The 23,689-nt window shown below is 37.6% G+C and overlaps 1 protein-coding gene across 1 annotated transcript in view; it reads left to right on the forward strand.

The window, feature by feature from the left end:
* Window positions 1-3,238: 3,238 nt before the first annotated feature.
* The window catches only part of Bmx (BMX non-receptor tyrosine kinase), a 48,564-nt gene continuing 28,113 nt past the window's right edge, over window positions 3,239-23,689 (forward strand). Inside the window, exons 1-6 of the mRNA XM_090327208.1 lie at window positions 3,239-3,393; window positions 13,660-13,806; window positions 15,205-15,309; window positions 17,342-17,423; window positions 18,941-19,060; window positions 20,110-20,174. Of these exons, the coding sequence (XP_090183334.1) occupies window positions 3,376-3,393; window positions 13,660-13,806; window positions 15,205-15,309; window positions 17,342-17,423; window positions 18,941-19,060; window positions 20,110-20,174 (537 nt within the window). The 5' untranslated portion in view covers window positions 3,239-3,375. The remainder of the gene's footprint in view (window positions 3,394-13,659; window positions 13,807-15,204; window positions 15,310-17,341; window positions 17,424-18,940; window positions 19,061-20,109; window positions 20,175-23,689) is intronic.

The raw sequence follows: 23,689 nt of genomic DNA on the forward strand, positions 1-23,689 counted from the left end.
AGCCTGGGCAGGAAAGTCCATGAGACTCTTATCTTCATGTAACCAAACAATAAAATCTGTACTGAAAAATTGGCTCAAGTGGGAGAATGCCAGCCATAGGTGGAAAAACTGAGCAAGAGTGTAAGGCACTTTTCTCAAAGGATAAGTAGTTCACCATTCTCCTTCTTTATCCTGAACAAGTGTAAGGATTGAGTTGCAATTGAGAAGAGGAGAGTTATAGGAGGGTTAATAGGAGATCATTTTGGGATATGTTAAATCTGACTCATTAGTCATTACAAATATAAATAGGTAAATTAACAGTGTAGTGGGCCTGGCATTCAGAGTTGAGGTCCTGGCTGAAATCTGGAATCATAAACACATAGCTATTGTTTAAACCTGAGAGTTAAATGAAATTTGTAAATGACAAAAATAGTAATCAAGCACAATGAGAAAGATTGTCTGTCTTCCCCAAATGGATGGTAGCAGGCAGCTTCTTTCTTATTCCCAAACTACAAGCGCCAGAGCACAAGCTTGTTAATGCCATAAAGTCAAATGATCCCATGAGGTATCCCTTTGACTTCTGCTTGCGTGAACAAGTTTTAAAGAAATTGTTTTACATGCCTCACTAGTGGTAGCTGACAATGCAGTCTATAATTCCAATGAATTAAATCATGCAATTGAAATAGTAGGTTGTCAAAGGTTAGAAATTAACTAAATACATGGAAAATACAGAGCCAAAGAAAGAGGCTTGGAAGAAGTAACAGGAAGGAAATGAATAGAACAAAGAAATAAATCAGTGACATTTTGACTTAGAGGAAACCACTCCTTCCAGCTGCTTTTGGGGTTTTTTAAGCCCCAAGAAGGCATGAAAAATCCCAAGAGATTGTACTTACATATTTCCACAGTTATACCACTGTGTCCCTTTTCTTTATTTTTTTTTAATTTTCAAATTGATCTCTTACTATGCTACCATATATAAGCAGTGGAATAAATACAAATCACCATAAGGGAAAGGAACATAACAGAATGTAGGATGAGTGCATTGTTGTTTTGGGGTTTGGGGGGGTAACTTTAAGAAATGGTTGTCCAATGAGGTGCCATTTAACAAAGCATTGTATGAATAAAATGTATCTTCATCATTGCCATCCTTTCCATTCTTATAAATCCCTTCCCTACTTTCCCCTACCCCTTCCATCATTCTCCTTAATTTTGTACATATATATTTACTGGATTCTTAGCTGTATTGCCCCCTCTTCTCTTCATTCATCTACCCCTTTCCTCTTGACCCCATCTGATCCCTTTCAATTACCCAATTCCTGGCGTTATAATTTGTTAAACTTTTATTTTTTTTTCTTTCTAAGGAATTACACTATTTAACATCTCTCTTGAATCTACCATATTTCAGTTAATATATCTGTACAGATTTGCATAACACCCAACATAATTACATACAAGTTTATCAGTTAAATGTAGCTCACACATGTAAAGGATGAATAAAGGATGGCATACATCCTTTGACTCTCTGGACCTAACTTACTCAACTTAGCATGTTTTTTTTCAAGGTCTCTCCAGTTTTACAAGTAGTACAATTTCAGTCTTTCTAATGGGTGTGAGTAAAATTTCAACACGCACGCACACACACACACACACACACACGCGCACACACACACACACACACACACACACGCACGCACACACACACACACACGCACACACACACCACATTTCCTTCATCCATTTGTCCATTGAGGAGCATCTGGGCTGGTTCCACACCTTGGTTATGCTTAGTTATGGTAAATAGTTCTGCAATAAACATGATTGTATTGGTGGCTTTCCTGTAATCTGGTACATAATCTTTTGGGTTAATGCCCAGGAGTGGAATTGCTGGGTCATAGAGTATTTCTATATTTCTTTTTGAGAAACCATCACACTGCTTTTCAGGGTGGTTGAATAAATTCACATTCCTAACAACACTGTATTAAGGTTCCCTTTTGGCTGCATCCTCACCAGAACCTGTTATCATTTGGTTTTTTGACAACGGCCATTCTAACTGAGGTAAAGTAGAATCTTAATGATTTATTTTCTTTATAGGCAGAGATGTGGAGCATTTGTTCATGTGTCTATCAGCCTTGTTTACTTCTTCTGATGATATTTATTCCTAGGAGACAGACAATTGTTTGGAATTCATCAGTGACTTTGATTTGCTATTGAGGTATAATCCATATTTTCAAATTCTTCCTTCCTCCAAATTCCATTTTCTTTGAAGAAAATACACGACTTGCTGTTTTTTTACACACTACTGTAATTCAGCCTTTACTTGGGCTCATCCCTCTGTAGACATAAATGCCCTGAAAATGTGGGCTGCCTCTGTTATGTCCTCTGCTGTGTATCAAGTGCTTGACAGAATGGTCAGCACACAGCAAGCTCGAAGTATGACTTGATCATCAGAATGAATAGCAATGATAGTAACCCTGGATCTCCTTCAAAATAATTGTTCTTTAAAGGTCAGGAGTATCACTATTTTCTGCCAACCCAGATCTTCATCACATATCAGATACTGAGGAATAAATCAAAGTATCTAATAATCCATTAATTAAAACAATGTGTCAAGGCATGCCACCAAATGAATGACTGGTGATATATCGACAGAACAAAAATAAATCCTTATATTTAGTATATATGACTAACCAGTGTGTACCAGAGAAAATGGTGAATATTGAAAGTCAGTTGGTGGGATAATATCATAACATTGTAAAGAGAAAGTCACACTTTTTCACTGTAATCTTGGTTTATATATTCCAATTTTTGGATTCTTAATCATTGAAACTGTGGAAATGTGCTCCTTTGGTGTCATATTAACTGTTTTCTTGTGTATATCTCTTTGGACTCCTTTTGTACAAGCATTGAGTCAACATGTTCAGTGCTTATTTTCTGTGCACTTTGGTGTTACCTAATGGTTTCCTGACTCTGACTCCTCTGAGAGAAGTCAACGTCAGCGGTCGAGTTTTGCCTAGATATTTTCTTGTCCTTTCCAGAACAGAGCTCTATAAACAAAAGCAGGGTTATCAAACGTACCCATGAATGGCCTGGGAAAGACCAGAGTTGCAGTTATCAAAGTTGGAACCTTTCTGAAATATGCTTTTGTCTCTGTTTTTGTTACATTCAATCAGATCAACAAGTGTTGGCTAACTACAGAGCGTGGTTTCCTGTGGGATTGTGTAAGGCCCTACAAGACAATAAAGCTTTGGGGTGGGGGGTATTTAGTAATGTAGTCATTTCTGACCCAGCAGCAATGCTGCTGGGAAAATGTAAAACAATTTGCTGGGACTGGAAAGAGGACAGCAGAGACTGAGTTCCTAAAAGAACAGATTGACTTCACTTCAGAGGACCCCGGGGATGGAACAAGCCAAAATGGTACGTATAAGTGGTAGCTGGCTATGGAATATCATACACTACAGGAAAATAAGTTCAGATCCAGGGGTTGTAGGTTTTGCAGTTTTCAAAATGTGGGGAACCCACCATGAAAAATAAAACGTACTCGGTTCTGAGTATAAAATTGGTAAGGTGTCCTTGAGGAGTTTTGAAGGTATTGTTTCATTTGGAACTAGAGGTTTAAGCTGCTGTGGTTTGATTTTCGATTCACACCTTTGCTTCAAATCCTCACTCAGGAATTTGTGCATATCATCACCAGTTGTTTGTTCTGCTGATTTTCCTCCATGTTGTTCTTTGGGTGCTTTCCTTTTGTGGCTTTTCATATTACATTTGTGACTGCTTCTCAAAAGACAAAAAAAAAACAAAGTTTACTTGTACCTTCTTATTTATATGTCATTTTATCTGAAAGTATTTCTTCATAAGTTCCTGAAATCTCCTTAAGTTGGAGCCTTGGGGTTATTTTAGATGGCCATTACAAGATGAGAAGGAGGTAAACTATATAGTAGTACCTGTGCCTATATGATTTGAATGTTCTTATGGACCATAATGATTTCATTGGACATTAAAAAGCTAGTACAACTATATTTTTGCCTAGATCAGTGCTTCTCAAGCTTTCATGTGCTTTGGTCGCCCAGGGATCCTGCTAAAGCACAGATCCAGTATGCCCCAGTCCTGTGGCTTGAACGTAGGTCCTAAGTAATGTCTCTAAGCTTTTCTGCTCAAGGCTGGCACTTTACCACTTGAAACACAGTACTCCTTCCAGCTTTTCAGTGATTAATTGGAGATAAGAATCTCATAGACTTTATTACCCAGGCTGGCTTCAAACCATGATCTTCAAATGTCAGCCTCTCGAATAGCTAGGATTACAGGCATGAAACGATGACACCTTGGTGCATGTGTTCTTATGTAAGACATATGATGACACAAATACAGTCAATAAAGGGTTAGCTCAACCCAATTTTAAGATGCCCTTATGCATTCTCAAAGTTACCTTGTCTTCTGTCTTTTAACTTTGCTCTGCTTTATTTTAAGCTGTACCTAACAGGATGACAAGTGACCTTACATCTTTGAGGATGTTCATTGTCTTCAGTCTTTTACCATTCCTATGGGTTATTGGAAGCTTTACATAGAGGGATGAGGAGAAAGAGCATGTTTCCAGCATATATATCAGGGTGTTGGGTACTGCATTTGTTTTTCTTGATTCCTCATAATGGATGTGGATTTTTGCTTGTTTGTTGGGTTTGGTTTTTGTTTTGATTTTTCTCTCTTTCTAGATGAGGAAGCTGAGGTTTAGCAGATTTAAGTAACATACATGCTGGGTTGCATAGGAACATAGCAAGAATTTGAAGCCACTGAAATATGGTATTTTCTTCCATACTAGCTTGCAAAGCTGTAGCAGTATTCTGTATTAAACTAGTGCTCACAGTTTTGTCACTTTTTGCTTTTCTTCCAAGAAAGGTAATGTCCTGAGCAGAGGGAAAGGAATAAAAGGAAAGAGGTTCCTCAAAATACTGACGTTCCTCTGTTGGTAGAGCAGTAGCCATTGAGCAAAAACATCAGGTACCAAGTTTGAATATAGTCTCAGACCAAAAAAAGAAAGAAATGACAGGGAGTTTCACTCCAACAGGAATAACATTGGAATTCTATCTTTTCTCTTTGGAGGAAAATGATCTTTCCCAAATGTCTTTTTTTTTGTACATTCATTTTGAAACAATTAAGGTACCATGTTCCCAAATGCCAAGGATGTGAGTGTTCTCGTTAGAAGGTTTATATCCGTGACACAGCCAAGATCAACTGTAACTCTCTCTGGCCTGCATAACATCATGTGAAATAGAAATTTGTCAGATTCTCTGCAGAGCTGATATTTGTCGTTGGCCAGCATCCTAAGGCATTATAAACCCTTCATCTGATTCTTAGTTGAGCTCTTTGTTCCTGTTTAAACTAACCATCATATCTTGTTCAGTTGTTTAGCAGGATGTTAAGCAGGCCTAGCTTTGGGCAAATAGCTGAAGATTAAGTTTGGCTCAGGGTCCTCCAGTTTCTCTTTTAGACCTTTAGCCATCCTGTACTTGGAGCATCTATTTCCTCTTCATATCCTTTCCCCCTCGACTGCTTTTCTAGCACATGCATTAATTTATTCTCTTGGCACCAATGCAAATTTTTAGCTAAATGGCATACAAAATGGAAGAAGATAACTGAACTGAGAAAAGGGATAAAGAATTGCTGCCCAGGCTCTCCATTCTAAAGAGCACAGCTTTAAGAACACCACCATCTTGAATCAGACAGGAAATAACTGCTTTGGTTCAGGGAACTCTGCAATGGCTTCGTGTGTGTGTGTGTGTGTGTGTGTGTGTGTGTGTGTGTGTGTGTGTATCCCTTTCCTGCCTTCTGCTTCTCCTCTGTACCAAGGCAAATTGACATGAGCTTTTGAAATTGCAAGTTCTTACCAGCTTACAAAATGTGGGTTCGAGGTTTGCTATGTTCTGTGAGTGTGGTACTAGGGGTTGAATCCAGGATCTTGCATACATTGTAGGCTGCACCTCACCCCAGAGGTTTGTTACTTCAAGCTGCCTTGGAGGTTCCTTTGAAATGTTATTTACAAGTTATGTATTTCTGGAAGCCTCATCAAGAAGTCCTTTGCACAGGTCTGGAAAGACCCAAATTTAGGCCTTGTTTCGTCAATGGTATGCCTTTGTGTGTTATTGCCATACAGAGGACAGGGCACCAAGCAGCCAGGACACCATAATCTGGCTCTTCAGTCACAGGTTCATAGACCTAATTCATAGGTGATAAGTTCAGCATGTTAATTTCTGTAGTCTGCTAGGGTGCCATATTTGCACATGTGAAATGATTTCTAGGGTTCCTGCCAACACATCCAAGAGCTGCGGCCTTATATTTAGATTAGGGGCCTCTCTGGTTTAGGTGGTAAGCTTATTCTTCTCTACCACTTGCATCAGGGCTGAGAATGTGAGCTATGGAATTAGACTGCCAGGATTCAAATTCCAGCGCCACCACATTTATCATTATGTGACTTTTTTTGTTGTTGTTGATGGAGGTGGTCCTGGGCCTTAGACTTAGGCCTTGGATCTTGTCCCTGAGCTTTTTTTTACTCAAAGCTAGTGCTCTACACTTTGAGCCACAGCGCTACTTCCAGTTTTCCGGTGGTTCATTGGAGATAAGACTCTCACAGACTTTCCTGCCTAGGCTGGCTTTAAACCCTGATCCTCAGTTCTGAGTCTCCTGAATAGCTAGGATTATAGGCATGAGCCACCAGCGCCCAGCTGTGTGACTGATTTTTTTCAACATTATCAGATAGAAGCAGAAATGAAAGTGCAGCCTATTCTGTAGAGTAACTCTGTCATAACCTAGCTCATAGGATAGATTATCACCAACTACCCAATAGGATGGCTGTATTATAATATGCCTCATAAGAAACAGGGAATTGGATTGACCTCATAAAGTGAAAGGTATCATAAACTTCCTCACAGAATACTAGTAGGCAAATTGACATTTGTTACATGTTCTAAATAATGTCTAGTCTGTGATAATTTTTCCATCAATTTGTCTAGGATTATTATTTCTAAAATCTTTTTTTTAATCCTTCAAAGTCCAATGATCATACTCTCCCTTACAAAATACCTTTTGTGGTGTTCAGCTGGGAGTAGTGGATCATGCCAGTGATCCACTTAGCTACTTAGGAGTCAGAGATCAGGAAGCTCGTAGTCATTTTTCAAGGCAAGCCTAGGCAAAAAGTGCCCAATAACCTATTTCAACCAATAAAAATCAAGATAAACTTTTGCACAGGAAGTATAAATAGAAAGGTTGATCTAGGCCATTCTCAGCCAAAAAAAAAAAAGGAATCTGATTCTATTTAAAAAACAACTAAAGTGGGCCTAGAGTTTAGCCTAGTGGTAGAGTGCTTGTGTAGCATGCACGAGGACCTGGGTTCAAATCCTTGGTACCACACACATAGAAAAAAAGCCAGAAATGGTGCTGAGGCTCAAGTGGTAGAGCTCTAGCCTTGAGAAAGTCCAAGGACAGTGCTCAGGCCCTGAGTTCATGGCCCAGGACTGGCAAAAAAAAACTAAAGCAAAAAGAATTGGAAGAATGGCTCAAGTGGAAGAACATTTAACCTAGAAAGTACTTCAAACCCTGAGTTTCTGAGTTCAATACTCAGTATTAGCCTCCCCTCAAAAAAAGGAAAAATTGTTTTTCCTCAGGTAACACAAGAAAGTGAACAAGCTCCGCTGTAACATTTGAGTTGATTCTTATCCCCTGTTACTTTTCATAATTGATTAATTAACTAATTAAAAATAATTTTCTACTTGTACTGGGTCTTGAACTCAGTGTCTGAGCACTGTCCCTGGATTTTTTTGCTCAGGACCAGTGCTCTACCACTTGATCCATACATCTACTCCACTTCCATGTTTTTTCTGGTTAATTGAAGAGAAAAATCTCATGGATTTTCCAGCCCAGGCTGGCTTTGAACTACAATCCTTAGATATCAACTTCTTGAATAGCTGGGATTACAGGTGTAAGCCACTGGTGCCCAGCTATTTCCTTTTTTTTTCACAATTAAAAATCAAATAGTTGGCCTACAGTGTGCTAAGTACTTTCCCACAAGGTTTTTCATTTTTTATGAACTTTAGAAAAGGGACTTAGGATAATCAGGCTGATAAATAAAAGTCCTGTAATGTCCTTCAAGCCTTCTGAGTCTACCAACCCGCAATAGTCTTACATATTGATTAGTTATGAAACCCACCTTAAACTTGATTGCTGCACGTCAGGGATATGAAAATTTGAACTTTATTTCTGGAAGCAATCACTCAATATCAGGTATACTGCAAGTTTAAAGTCAAGTGCGCAAAATAGAACTTCTAAACTTATCTACATTTTCATGCTGTTTTCTTACATAGTCTAAATAGCCTTAGTGATTACAAGACCTTGTAATTTAACATGTCCCTTATATGGATGGTATAAGTTATACAATGGCTACCAGCTTCCTTATACAGAATTCAATATTGATTTTTGCTAGGTATTGATTTGGGGGTTTTGTTTTGCCTCCCCTGTGTTTTAATCTCTCTCTAGTTTCATATGCTTATGGAAATAGGCAGCATAGGTTATTTGGTAAGCAAATTGATGTTTCTATTTTTTGTACATGTCAATATGAGAGTCCAGCCAAATCCTCCCTGCTCCTTATGGAAATAAATTTTTGCTTAATACTGTACAGGTTTAGGAGCTCATTCTATTTGAAAAGGGATTATTTTTCATTTACCTACCCAATTGAACATTCCTTTAAAAAAGTTTGGGCAGAGCAAGAGTCTTCTAGTCTCTGGGTAAGCATTTGAGATGATTGTACCTGAGCCCTGTTTTGGTATCACCGTAATGCAAGTGAAGAGATATAACATTTCTATATAGGAATCATCACCAGTCCTACTCTCTGATACCAAATGAGACCATAGAAATACCTTCAACTGAAATAAGAATGGCCTATAGATACATGAAGAAATGCTCGACATCTCTGGCCATAAAAGAAACAAAAGCCATATAATGAGTGATTGTTGTCCTTAATGTACTATGTTATCTCTTATCTCTTTTGCTATCCCTTGGTTATCTCATATTGTTACAATATTTCACCTTGTTATCTGATATATTTTATATATGCTTAATTGGTTATTTGAAATTAGATAGGGAACTGGGGAAATCAAAATGTGCGGGAGGAGGAATGAGGGAAAATGGGGACCATGTCATGAGAAAGGATATCATTTTTTTCTGAAGTAATGCACCTTCTATCTGATGAATATAATGTAACTCTTCTATTAATTACAATAAAAAATAAAAAAATTCTGGTAAAAAAAAGAAATGCAAATAAAAGCAACTCTAAGATTCCACCTCACTCCAGTTAGAATGGCCAGGATCAAGAAATCTAATAACAACAAATGCTGGAGGGGATGTGGCCAGGAAGGATCACTACTACACTGTTGGTGGGAGTGCAAAACTTGTTCAACCACTATGGAAGGCAGTATGGCAGTTCTTCAAAAGTCTAAACATAGAGTTCCCCTATGACCCAGCAATTCCAATACTTGGCTTTTACCGACTTGTCCAGAAACAAGGACATACTAAATCCACTAACACAACAATGTTCATTGCAGCACTATTTACCATAGCAAAGATATAGAACCAACCCAGATGTCCCTCAGTTGATGAGTGGATGAACAAGATGTGGTATTTATACACAATGGAATTCTATGCTGCTGGCAGAAAGAACAACATCACCCCCATTTGTTAGGAAATGGAAAGACTTAGAAAAAATCATGTTAAGTGAAGTAAGCCAGACTCTAAGGAACATAGGCCCAATGGTTTCCCTCGTTTGTCGTAATCAGTAGAAACCTTGGGCTCTCCTAGCAGAGATTTACACTAGAACATAACCTAGATACTTAAGGCCATATAGTATGACTCTAAATGAAAGGACCTTCAGCATATAGAAACAAAAGCCATATAATGAGTGATTGTTGTCCTTAATATACTATGTTATCTCTCATCTCTTTTGCTGTCCTTTGGTTACCTCATATTATTACAGTATTTTACTTGTTATCTGATATATTGTATATATGATTATTTGATTATTTTAAACCAGATAGGGAAGGGAGGACAACAAGATGAGGGGCGGGGGTGGGGGGGAGAGAAATGGGGACCAAGACATGAGAAAGGGTATCAATGTATGTGAAGTAATGCACCTTCTATCTGGCAAATATCATGTAACCCTTCTATTAATTACAATAAAATATATGAAAAAATAAATAAAAAAGAATTAATTAATTAATTAAAAGAAATACCTTCAACTTGCCATCAAGACATATGGACAGAAAAGGGAAGTATACAGGATAGAAACAAATAGAAAGAGAGACAGGTCCAAGCCTAGTTTGATTTAGAAGAAACATATCTGGTGGTAACAAAATCATGAATCTTCAAAACAGGGCTTATCAAATTTATGAAGGAAGCCTCAGAGCACACCTTGGGGACTGAAGCTCTGATGATCGGGTTCTCCTGGGTAGAACTTCAAAGCATGTGGCACAAGTGTTTGTCACATGACAAATCAAAGACCCATGCTAGCACACTACTTTAAGGAATTAGGTTTTAACCAGCGGTACACTTAAATTTGGCAAGAGATGGTTGTTGTTGTTGTTGTTATTGTTTGTTTGTTCATTTTAGACAAGCACTCTACCACTAGGCCAAACTCCCAGCCACTCTGCTTTCTTTATACAGTTTTAAAATACAGAAACATAACAAAAGTGTTCTAACTAGGCACTAGTGGCTCACATCTTTAATCCTAGCTACTAGAGCTGAGATCTCTTGAGTATGGTTCAAAGCCAGACTGGGCAGGCTGTCAATTAACTACCAAAAAACTGGAAATTACACTGTGACTCAACGTAGTAGAGAGCTATCCTTCAGATAAAGAGCTCAGTGACAGCACCCAGGCCCTGAATTCAAGCCTCACAACGAACTATAAAAACAAAAGTGTTCTATAACTCTATTTCTAGTTTTCAGCTGCCCCCAAAGAGTTTGTAAGATGCAAAAAGTATAGCTTTTTGGGCGGGGAGTTTGGCCTTGTGGTAGAGTGCTTGCCTAGCATGCACAAAGACTCGGGTTTGATTCCTTGGTACCACATTCATAGAATAAGCCAGAAGTGGTGCTGTGGCTCAAGTGGCAGAGTGCTAACTTTGAGGTAAAAGACCAAGGACCAGTACTCAGGCCCTGAGTTCAAGTCCCAGGACTGGCAAAAAAAAAGTATATCATTATAGTTTTCAAGCTAATTATCTTGTAGTCATAGATTTTGCGTGTAGAAAATATGGTTATGTGGGCAAACATCTCTGTGAAATTTCCAGTGAAGGCAGAGTTAAAAGATCGTCTTGATTCCGACTTCTACCAGTCCTACTGGATCTACTACACCTGACTTTACCTTGTTTTCTAGTCCCAACCAAAAAAGAGAAGCAGTAGACACAATAAATAGCATTCATTGTGCTAAAAAAAAGAATCCCATCATATGTGACTAGTTTATAAAAGAATTGACCAAGATTTCATTTCATCAGAAAAAGATTTCAGCTACTTCTGTCCATAAACCAAGCAATACCCTTACAGAATACGTGGGGTAGAGTTCAAAATTCTTTCTTTCGAGTTGTGTGGCTTGGAAAGAAGAGACTAAAACTTGTGATTGTTTCTTCAACACCAGGCTATCTTACTTAAGCTACTTTTCATTCTACCCCCATGTCATCATGATCCTGGGCTATTCGCAAATTTCCTCTAGTGACTGGTAGGTTTCCTTGGCACCTGTCTTTATCCAGAGGGAGCTTAGTCTGTGTCGGTACTTCCTGATCAATGGTGCTAACCAGGATGCAAATATCTCTTTTTTTGAATGCATGACATGACATAGCCAGCGGTAATATGAGTGATAGTGCTTCAGAGAAGTGACTTTTTGCTTTGAGCTTGAGACTTGAAATTAAGGGCACCCATCAACTTTGGAGTCTAAGGTGAGTAAAGTTACTTAGGTTCAGGTCGTCTAACAAGGGCTTTAAATATTGGACTGCAAATAATAATGAAGTTTCAAAAGCAACAGAAGAAAAGAAGATAATGAAGGTTCTGGCTGTGGCTCACTGTTTTCCATTGCAATTTTTCATTATCAGACTGACACTGATACTAAAACTCAGTAGAACCAGAAAAGTAAAGAAAAATAATAATTAAGATAAAATTTAAATAAATAATTTAAGCATATTAGTTAACTTTGTTAAAATAAATTTAATCTCCGCTGAATCAAATTAAGGTATTTATTTTTTGCAGAAATGTTTTAAGGATTAGTGTTTTAGGTGGTTTTAAAATTAAAAGCAAAAATGTGGGGCCGGGAGTTTGGCCTAGTGGTAGAGTATTTTCCTAGAATGTATGAAGACCTGGGTGCAATTCCTTGGTACCACAGACAGAGAAAAAATCCAGAAGTGGTGCTGAGGCTCAAATAGTAGAGTTCTAGCCTTGAAAGTCCAAGGACAGTGCTCAGGCCCTGAGCTTAAGCCCAGGACTGGCAAAACAATAAAAATATTTTTTTAAAAGCAAAAAAAAGTGAAAATGTTTTTACTTTGTAAAAATGTATTAATATTGTAGTTCTTTCACATCACTTTGATAATATAACTTCCTCTCATTGTTCTCTATTGAGTATTCACTTTGATTTAAAATTTTCTGAAGGTATTTCATTTTATTTTTATTTTTTCCGTATATTTTTTTAGAAAACCATTTTTTATTTTTTATTTTTTTCATATATTTTTATTGTAATTAATAGAAGGGTTACATTATATTCACTTTATAGAGAGTACATTACTTCACATACATTGATATCCTTTCTCATGTCTTGGTCCCCATTTCCCTCCCCCACTCCCACCCCTCATCTTGTTTTCCCCCCTTCCCTATCCAATTTCAAATAACCAAATGCGCATATATCCAATATACCTGAAGATATTTTAAATTAGACCTAAGCTCCTTGTGTTTAACATCTGGTCATGCTCAGGGATTGGGGTGTCTCATGATGACCTGGCCAATCTACTGCTGCAGTAACAGAGGGAAGTTTCAGAAGATCAATAGCTTTATAGCTCATGAGCCACCTGAAGCATAATTTTTTAATTGTTTTTTGCCAATCCTGGGCTTAAGCTTAGGGCCTGAGCTTGGACTTTCTGAAGGCTAGGGCTCTACCACTTGAGCACCATTTCTGGCTTTTTTCTATGTATGTGGTACCGAGGAATCGAACCCAGGTCTTCGTGCATGCTGGGCAAGCATTCTACCACTAGGCCAAACTCCCAGCCCCTGAAGCATAATTTTTAGAGCCTTATTATAGCCTATTCAACTCAAAAAATGCTTAGAATATTAAAGAGTATTTTGATGAGGCAGGCCAGAAGGTGGTATAAAGATGGTAAATCCAGAGAAGTAAAAGGTGAGTGAATGTATACTGTATTCCTCTAAATCAACAAAAGTTATAGAACCTCAGAACAACACTGGTAGGAAAAAAGTAAGTGTAGGTATGTGTTTGTTAACTAATCCTGATAATCATGGTTTGGTAAATAATCCTAGGTAATCTTCTTTATAAAAGTTAGCATTTAATTATCCCTAATTGAAAAACAGTTGATCAAAAAACATAGGGAGACTAAAAGAGAAAACTCAAGTAGATGTTACAATAAGTTTAATTCTTTGATTTGATTTGATTTGATTCAGGACGATAGTATGAACACAAAATCCATTCTTGAAGAACTTCTTCTCAAAAGATCACAGCAAAAAAAGAAAATGTCACCAAATAATTACAAAGAGCGCCTTTTTGTTTTGACCAAAACAAATCTTTCCTACTATGAATATGACAAAATGGTGAGTCTCCACATACTCCATTGTCTTTATACTACGTATTATCTTTCCTAAGTCTCTACAAAGTCTTTGATCATAATTAAAAATACCAGATTTCTGGGCCAGGGGTTTGGCCTATTGGTAGAGTGCTTGCCTAGCATGCACAAAGACCCGGGTTCAATTCCTCGGCACCACATACATAGAAAAAAAAGCCGAAAATTGTGCTGAGGCTCAAGTGGTAGAGCTCTAGCCTTGAGAAAGTCCAAGGACAGTGCTCAGGACCTGAGCTCAAGCCCAGGACTGGCAAAAAAAAAACAAAAACAAAAACAAAAAGAGATTTCTTAGCTCCTGCAATAAAAATTACCTGCATCTACTTATTACACTGCCTTCTCTTTACAAAGTGTAATAAATTCAAGAAAAAAGATTTTGTAATTTTAGTTAAGTTTATTAAAATGAATTAAACGTCAATGAGGGAATATTTTTTGTGTCCCGTGGGACATTAGTCAAGAGTTGGAGACATTTTTGGTTGGTACAGCTGCGTGTGGGGGAGGGGTAAGAGCTACTGGAATCCCCTGGGTATATTGTAGTAATGTGACCAAGGATCCTACAATATGCAGACCTCCTCCTACAGCTGGTAAAAAAGATTTTTTTCAGGCCCAAGTATTCTTAGGACTAAGGATCAGAAATGATGCATGACATTAAAACAGTATCAGAAATAAAATGATGTCAGTACAGTTGAAAATTCTTATCATAATAGAAATACTATCATTCATCTGAATCAAAGAAAAAATGACTTGCAGAATTAATTCATGACTTTCCTGTTTACCTCAAGGGAAGTGACTTTTGGAGAACTATATGTCTGGGGTCACACTTGAGAAAATATTCTCTGCTCAGATGTTTTACTCTTATAGAGTAATTTTCCACTGACCACTCCAAGCCAGTCGCCTTTCTATGCAAAACTTTAACTTTGTGATTTTCCTTGTTTACTAAAGTGTGTTATATAATACAACTTATATTTGGTGGGTGAATGATTTTTTTTCAGTATTGGGGCCTTTCACTTACAAGCCAGAAATTCTATCACTTGAGACACACCACTAGCCCCTCTTGATTTAAATAAATAAATAAATATACATATATATATATATATATATATATTTCACATTTTCTTCCTGGGCCAGCCTGAAATGTGACCTTCTATATAGCTATGGGTTAAGATGAGGTCTCATTTCCTTTTGCCCAAGCTAACTTCAAATAATAATTCTTCCTGTCTGTGCGTCCAAATAGCTGGAATTATAGGTGGGAGCCATCATACCCAGTCCCCCTCTCGCTATACATTACAGAAATATATATATATATAACATATACCCTATATACATATATTATATATATAGTATAAATATATATTGTGTGCATATATTACAGAAAAGAGGCAGCAGAAAGGGATCCATTGAAATTAAGAAAATCAGATGTGTGGAAAAAGTCAATCTGGAGGAGCAGACACCTGTGGAAAGACAGTACCCATTCCAGGTAAAGAAGTGATATTATGTTGGATTGATGATTCTCCCTTTAATATTTTATGTTATGAATTTAATGTATCTAGGGTAAAGACACTGTAAAATGATTCATTAAGAAAATGATGAGATCTAAGCACCAGTAGCTCACACCTGGAATCCTAACTATTCAGGTGGCTGAGATCCAGAGGATCAAGGCCATCCTGGGCACAAAAGTTTGCCATACTCCAACTCCAAAAATAACCAGTAAACTATACTCGACAAGCCTTGAGCTCCAACACACACACACACACACACACACACACACACACACACACACACACACACACACACTCCTCTGATAAGACTTGGAATATTCCCAAATGGGAGCAAAACATTTTTGCCAAAAATTCTATTTGTCTTTCCTGAAGAGAGGGAAGCAAGATGAATGTATAAACTGACACATTCTTGTGGTCTAATTTGCCTTGGCTCTGACATTGTTGAGCGTTCTGTAGCAGGAACACCACACAGAAGAAAATACTGACTCTTCCCAAAGATGCTTGCATTATGTGACAAAACTGACTAAGAAACACTATTATAATGAAACAAGGGCATGTTAAGAGGTTGGCACAATCCATTGGTGATGTCCCAGGAAGCAGAAGCTTCACTCCTTACTGTGAGATGGGAAGAACAGACAGAGTTTAGCTCAGCAGGAGAGGTAACAGAATGAAAGAGACAGCAGGTATAAAAGTACTGATGGGTAAAAATAACGTCCCCTCCTGAAGAAAGCAGATCTATGAGCAGGAAACCATGGGCCAGACTGGACCATGAAGGAGTTCACATTTTGTGCCAAGGAATTTTCATTTTGCTCTGAAGTGTCTTAAAGGGTGGTATAGTATGGAGAGTACAATACCTTTTAGAAGCATCTTAACCTAAGTCATGTCCACTATAACAATATTTTCCAAGTGGAAGAAGTGAGAGAAAATGTGCTCTGGGAAGACACTGCACGTTCACATAAAGGAGGCACAGGTTCTCACACACACACAGGCTACTGCAGAGCCTCAATCCTACCATGGTGATTTGTATAGCCATAAACACATATGATCTTCTCTTGGAGTTTATTGCCTCCTTTGTGATGCATAGATATTTTATACATTAAAACAGGACTCAAATATTAAAGTAGCTAGGAGAGATCCCAGCAACTACAAGCTCTTTAGTAAATGAGATGAAATATTTGTCAATTGGCGACTAAGATAGAGAGACATCTGGGAAGAACATTTCATCTTCAAATATTTCTGGGATTCTCGAATGCCCCATGATCCAACAGACCAAAGTAACAAGGAAGCATTGTTTTACTCAATGCAAGCATGATCTTCAGAATGATTAGAGTATGTCAGAACTGATAAATGTGGCCTTGCAAAATAAAGGACATTCTATCCCTAGAGATATTTTAAGGGCAGAGCACGTAAAAGGTTTTTCCAATGGGCTATAACTGACAACGGTTTAAATACACTTAGCAGAACAGACTGAAACCATGTATAATGTCTAACATGGAGGAAATAATTGTTTTCCATGGGCCAGAACATCCAAAAGAGATCTCAGTATTCCTTTCTATCATTATTGCTGTGACTTGCTAAAGTATCTGGGATAAAATGAATTGAGGGATGGGAAGTTCAAAAACCGTAAATTGTTTTTACTTAATCCTGAAGCATGTATGTATATATGCATTTTCCACCTATATATATATATGCTTTGGAATTAGATAATATGGATAACATGTATCATATATGCTTTGGAATATATAAAAATATATGTGACTCTATACTTAATATAATGAATGAATATATAGGAATATATGGAATATAATATATATAATATAATGAATATATATGGATTTTTATATGAATGTATATTAGCTTTGGAATATATAATGAGTACATATAAACATATAAGCATTAGAATGTATAATAAATATATACTCATTATATATATATTTGGAATATGCTAAACTGCTAAACGACATATGATGTTATATCAAAGTGCATTACATCTTTTCTTTTCCTTTCCAGATTGTCTATAAAGATGGCCTTCTCTATGTCTATGCATCCAATGAAGAGAGCCGAAGTCAGTGGCTGAAAGCATTACAAAAAGGTAATCCAAAACTCAGAGAGTGCTAGATTGACCCGTGGAGAAAAGATAGAGCAGGAAAAGGACCCAGATTTTCCTACCAACTCAGCCACGTTTTGTATTTTGATTTATCAGTAGAAGCAGTAAGCCTGTGGATCAGATTCCCTTTGCTCCTCAGCACAGAGCTCACTATTGTGTGTTTCCAGCCACTCTGGGGAAAGCATTCCACCTACTCACCACCCCTGGGCTCACCTGTACCAAATGTGAAGAGTAGGTCTTCTTGGAACTGTGCCATGTCCTTCGTTGTTTGGAGAAAACTATATCCACCTTACCACTTACTCACCAGAATCTTTATTAATAATTCTAAAAGATTTTGTTAGATAATCTTCTTGACAACTATATAGGAGGGGGTAATGTTCTTGTCTACTTTTAAGATGAGTAAAGTTAACAGTAACCAAAAAAGTCCAGTTATCATAAATCTAATAATGAGTCTCACACTTCAATTGCCCACACTCCATTTTAAGCAGTACATTATTTACAAAAAAAAAGCCATTAGAGATTTAAAGCAGCATGCATTCACAGATCTTTTTAGGCTTCCATGGTAACAACCTTTGGAAAGGGAAGAAAATTTGTCACTAATAATTTGGCACTGAAAAGTTTCCCTCTTTAATGTTTTCATTTGGAAAGTGAACAATAATGTGGAGAGAATACTTACCTCAAGTGAATTGCCATGTTTGTAAAGGAAGATTTTACTTTTATTTTATTTTATTAAATTTTAAATTATGGCTCTTTCTCAGTGTGCCTGAAATTATATACACATATGTTTTACTTTGATGGAAAAAATATCTTTGTTCTCACATAAGGATTTAACAAACAATTCTCTAGTGATAGCCAAGTAATCCATTTGAGGAGAGAAATATCCATTTGGGGAGAGAAATTTCCCTTTTTCTACCACCACTTCAATGAAATGGGAAGGATCTTGTGCTCTCACTTGGCTTTTTCATTCAAGACTGGCTCTCTTATACTTGAGCCAAACCTCTACTTGTGACTTTTTGCTGTTTAACTGGACAGAAGTTTCATGGACTTTTCTATGCAAGCTGAGATCTCTCAGCTTCCTGAGTAGCTAGGATTACAGGTATGAGTCACCAAGGCCTAGATCTATTAGAACTTTTTCGCTAAGATCTAGTCTTACCATCCAATACACTTTTATCAAAAGAGAATGCCCTGTGGTACTCATTACTTATTTTTATGAATATATTTCTAAAATCTAACAGCAAGCTGATCAGTATATCCATTTTTACCAACTTTTAAAAAATGTATGGATGAGAAGTTCCTGTGGTTTTCTCACTGTATTGTAGTAAGATTATTCTTTATTCTTTTTGTTTATTAACTTTGGGGTAAAAGAATTATATACTTTGGGAGCCATTGGCTCTTACCTTATTTGTACACAGAAAGAGGGTTTTGTATAATGGTTGTACTTCCATGTGTTTCTTCTCGAGAGTCAACATGGACTTATGTCTTGTATCCTTCCTGCTCCTCAGAGATAAGGGGAAACCCCCACCTGCTCATCAAGTACCACAGTGGCTTCTTCGTGGACGGAAAGTTCCTGTGCTGCCAGCAGAGTTGCAAAGCGGCCCCTGGGTGTACCCTCTGGGAAGCATGTAATGTGTGGGGTGGATCATTCAACCAAATCAGCCAGATACCAAAACAACGGGTCAGGCAACAAAATGTGCCATATTGATTGGCATCATGAAAATCCAGCCTTACAGAAGCTGTGTTGGGAATGACGTCTAATTGTAGTGTCGATGAAAATAACGACATTAATATATACCTTTCTTGCATGAGAAATATTTTAAAAATTGGAAACATGAACAACGACCTTTTACGTTCTTTCATAATTATTATTTCCAGTTTAAAATAAGCACCAAGGAGATAAAATGTGAAAAATACACCAAGATGGTTCAAACAACTAAATTTTGCACTTGATAAATAAATCAGAGCTGGGCACAGTGGCGCACACTTGTAATCCTAGTACATAAGAGGCTGAGACAGGGAGATTTGGAGTTGGAGGCCACCTGGGCTGCATAATGAGAATCGATTTTTTAAAAACTCAGCTCTTTATTCTCATTATAAGTTTAAAAAAATTCTTCTAAACTGCTCAGATGATAATACCATTCTATTTTTAAACATAGAGCATGGAATGCACCTCAGGTCAGACATTAGTTATGACTAAAAAGTTGGGTTTTTGTTGTTCAACTGGAGACAATCTAACATCTGTGGTAGCATTCCATTTTCAATTGTAGAATGTTAAGACAAAGGATACAGGTTTTCCGATATATGTGGAAGTTGGATTCAGCTTACAAACTCATAAGCAAATATGTTAGGTGGTACATAAATGTATTAACTGAAATAGGATAAATCCTATCCAATTCAGCCATTAGAGATTTAAGGCAGCTTGCATTTGATTATCTTTTTAGGCTGTTAAATCCTTTCATGCAAAGGAAGATATCAAATAAGGTAGTTGCATAAAAAGGCAAAAGAAAGTTCAGCAAAATAAAACACTAAGAAGTGGGTTAGCATAGATTTGGGTGGGGCCAAGTGAAAACGAACAGGGGGAAAATTTTTAAAAATCCAGTGAAATCCTAAAATTAAAAAGAGTGAGGGAAGTGGTGGGTAGAAGAAAGGTGGTTGAGAATGTTTTACTTTTCAGATGCTGATTTGAATGTTGCAGCCAATGACGAGAAACACAGAGCTCCCATTTTCCCAGCTAGATTGGTAAGCCTATTTAAAAATACTTTTGGAGGGCCTGGAGTTTGGCCTAGTGGTAGAGTGCTTGCCTAGCATGCACGAAGACCCAGGTTTGATTCCTCAGTACCACATACATAGAAAAAAGCAGGAAGTGGTGCAGAGGCTCAAGTGGTAGAGCTCTAGCCTTGAGAAAGTCCAAGGACAGTGTTCAGGCCCTGAGCTCAAGCCCAGGACTGGCAAAAAATGTTTTTGGAATCTTAATGGATTGAATAAACAAAGAGATGCAAGATTCAAAACTAGCAAATAAGGTGCAATTGTGATGCATGTTGTATAGCAGTAGCCTTGGGCTGCAAAGCTCAGGGACAGTGCTTAATTTCAGAATTCAAGCCCCAGGACTGGCAGTCACATACAGACATACACATGCACACACGTGCCCGCATGCGCGCACACACACACACACGCATACACACAGAGCTAGAAAAGGTGATTCAGATTGTTCAACAAGGAAAAAGCTATGGATTTTACTAATAGTAGGTGCATATGAGACAAGGCTTAAAGATATCATACATAACAGGTAAGAGCAACTAATTCTGTCTCTACCATCAGCATTGCCAAGACTGACTCATGGAAGTATCCTGGTGATAGAATGGGATTCCATGGGACAGTCATTTTTTTTCTTCTTGCATTATTTAATGAATTTTTCCCATATATTTTTATTGTAATTAATAGAAGGGTTACATTATATTCGCCAGATAGAAGGTGCATTATTTCACATACATTGATACCCTTTCTCTTGTCTTGGTCCCCATTTCCCTCCCCCACCCCCACCCATCATCTTGTTTCCCCCCTTCCCTATCCAATTTCAAATAACCAAATGCAAACATATCCAATATATCAGATAACAGAGTGAGATACTGTAACAATATGAGATAACCAAGGGACAGCAAAAGAGATGAGAGATAGCATAGTACATTAAGGACAACAATCATTCGTTATATGGCTTTTGTTTCTATATCCTAGAAGTCCTTTCATTTAGCGTCATACTATATGGCCTTATGTATCTAGGTTTTGCTCTGTTGCAAATCTCTGCTAGGAGAGCCCAAGGTTTCTACTGATTATGACAAATGAGGGAAACCATTGAGCCTATGTCCCTTTGAGTCTGACTTACTTCACTTAATATGATTTTTTCTGTCTTTCCATTTCCTAACAAATGGGGCGATGTCATTCTTTCTGACAGCAGCATAGAATTCCATTGTGTACAAATACCACATCTTGTTGATCCACTCATCAACTGAGGGACATCTGGGTTGGTTCCATATCTTTGCTATGGTAAATAGTGCTGCAATGAACATCATTGTGCTAGTGGTTTTAGTATGTCCTTGTTTCTGGACAATTGGGTAAATGCCTAGCAGTGGAATTGCTGTGTCATAGGGAAGCTCTATGTTTAGTCTTTTGAGGAACTGCCATACTGCTTTCCATAGTGGTTGAACGAGTTTGCACTCCCACCAACAGTGTAGTAGTGATCCTTCCTGGCCACATCCCCTCCAGCATTTGTTGTTATTAGATTTCTTGATCCTGGCCATTCTAACTGGAGTGAGGTGGAATTTTAAGAGTTGTTTTGATTTGCATTTCTTTTATGACCAGAGATGTTGAGCATTTCTTCATGTGTCTCTAGGCCATTTTTTATTTCTTCTTCAGAGAAGACTCTCTTTAAGTCTTTGGCCCATCTTTTAATGGGATGGTTGTTACTTTGGAGATTAGTTTTGGAGCTCAATTGTTTGAGCTGTTGATATATTTTAGATATGAGGCCTTTGTCCATGGTATGGTTGGTGAACATCTTCTCCCATTCTGTAGGCTTCCTAATTAATTTACTAGCTAGGGACAGTCATTTTTTTAACTTTTTAACTCCATTATTTCTTCAAAGCCACTTGGTGAAATTTCTTTTTTTTGTCTCCAGAAAAAGTCTTAAGTAGATTGTACAGTTTCCCAGTCATTCTCAGGTGGTAAAAATGTCCTCAGTAACTAATAGACATAAGAATAACCTCAACATTGTCCTATCCAGTGTTATAATTGTATGACTAAATAGTTTATGTTACAACTTCTTTCGTTTACCTTTGTTGGGTCTATATCAGCTGGCAGCCTGCTTAAGGGTAGATGTCCTGAAGAAACTGGGATTGCTTACTCTTTCATGATGAGAATGAAGGAATAAAGTATATAAGAAGCATATAAAGTATATAAAGAGATGATCATGCATAGCTGGTCCTTGATTTGGTAATGGTGGCATGTGGATGAGTTTTCCAGTGGGTATCTGATATGAGAATTGTGTGAGTTTCCCAGAAGAGTGAGGCATTAACAATTAGCTCTAGGGATTTTTCAGCCCTCAAAATTTCCACTGAGTCAATTTACCCATCTTGTGCAGTTCCTTTAAGATGGCTCCTAGCCAACTCTTTCCTAAGCGTAGAGTTATTCTGTAGGAAGACAAAACTTTTAACTGTTCTTGCTAACTCTTCTATAAGCAGCTTATTCTCCTAGTATTTTGTACTATCTTGGCTCAACTTGGTTCAATTTAGAGCTAAAGCATCCTGCTTTTAGGCTTTCCAGGCAGGTAGGTGTCCACCTCCTCAAATGTTAGGAAACACTTGAATGGTTTTCTGAAGGCACATCTGAAAGTAATGGGACCTTTCCATGTACACCCAGTTTTAGTCTATGATATCTTATGTACTATTTTTTCAGCCACACTCATTCTTTCTTCTCTCTAAATAAAAAACCTTATTTTTGTGAACCATCATGAAGGAGAAAAGAATCCACTAATAATAGATTGAATAGCATCCCAAATTTCATATTCACAAAGAATAAAAAAACTTGACTTCAGGCCAGTCACTGGTGGCTCACGCCTGTGAGATCTGAGGATTGTGGTTTGAAGCCAGCCAGGGCAGGAAAGTACATGAGACAACTATCTCCAATTAACCACTAGAAAACTGGAAGTAGACTTGTGGCTCCAAGTTGTAGAGTACTAGTCTTGACCTGAAGAGCTCAGGGACAGTGCCCAGATCACAAGTTCAAGCCCTATGATGAACCACACGAAAAAAAGAAACTTTGAATTTATTTGGAAACGGATTTTTGTAGACATAATTTATAGCTAAAGATGAAAATAAAATCATATATGATGAGATCAGACCCTAAATCTAAAGACTGGTATTCTTGTTAGAGAAGGAGAGGACACAGAGATACACAGAAAAGAGGATCGTGTAAAGACCTCAGCAGGGCGTGGAGTTATGATCCTACAAGCTGCAGTCTCTACACCCACCAGAAAGCAGAAGAAACAAGGAATTAAAATTAAATCGAGTCTTTAAAAAGAGTATGGCCACTAGGAATCATTGATTTTGTATTTTTTCCTTCCTACTAAATGTGTGGTAACTTGTTATGAGAACCCTAAGAAACAATTCTGATGGCTCACTTTTTACTTTGCTATTAGTCACATTGTTCTTTGGGTTTTGATACTCATTCCAGTCCCAAAGTTTAAAATGAGAGCCCTTGAGTTA

Source organism: Megascapheus bottae, chromosome X (assembly GCF_031878675.1).
Source record: "Megascapheus bottae isolate mThoBot1 chromosome X, mThoBot2.hap1, whole genome shotgun sequence".
NCBI lineage: Eukaryota > Metazoa > Chordata > Mammalia > Rodentia > Geomyidae > Megascapheus > Megascapheus bottae.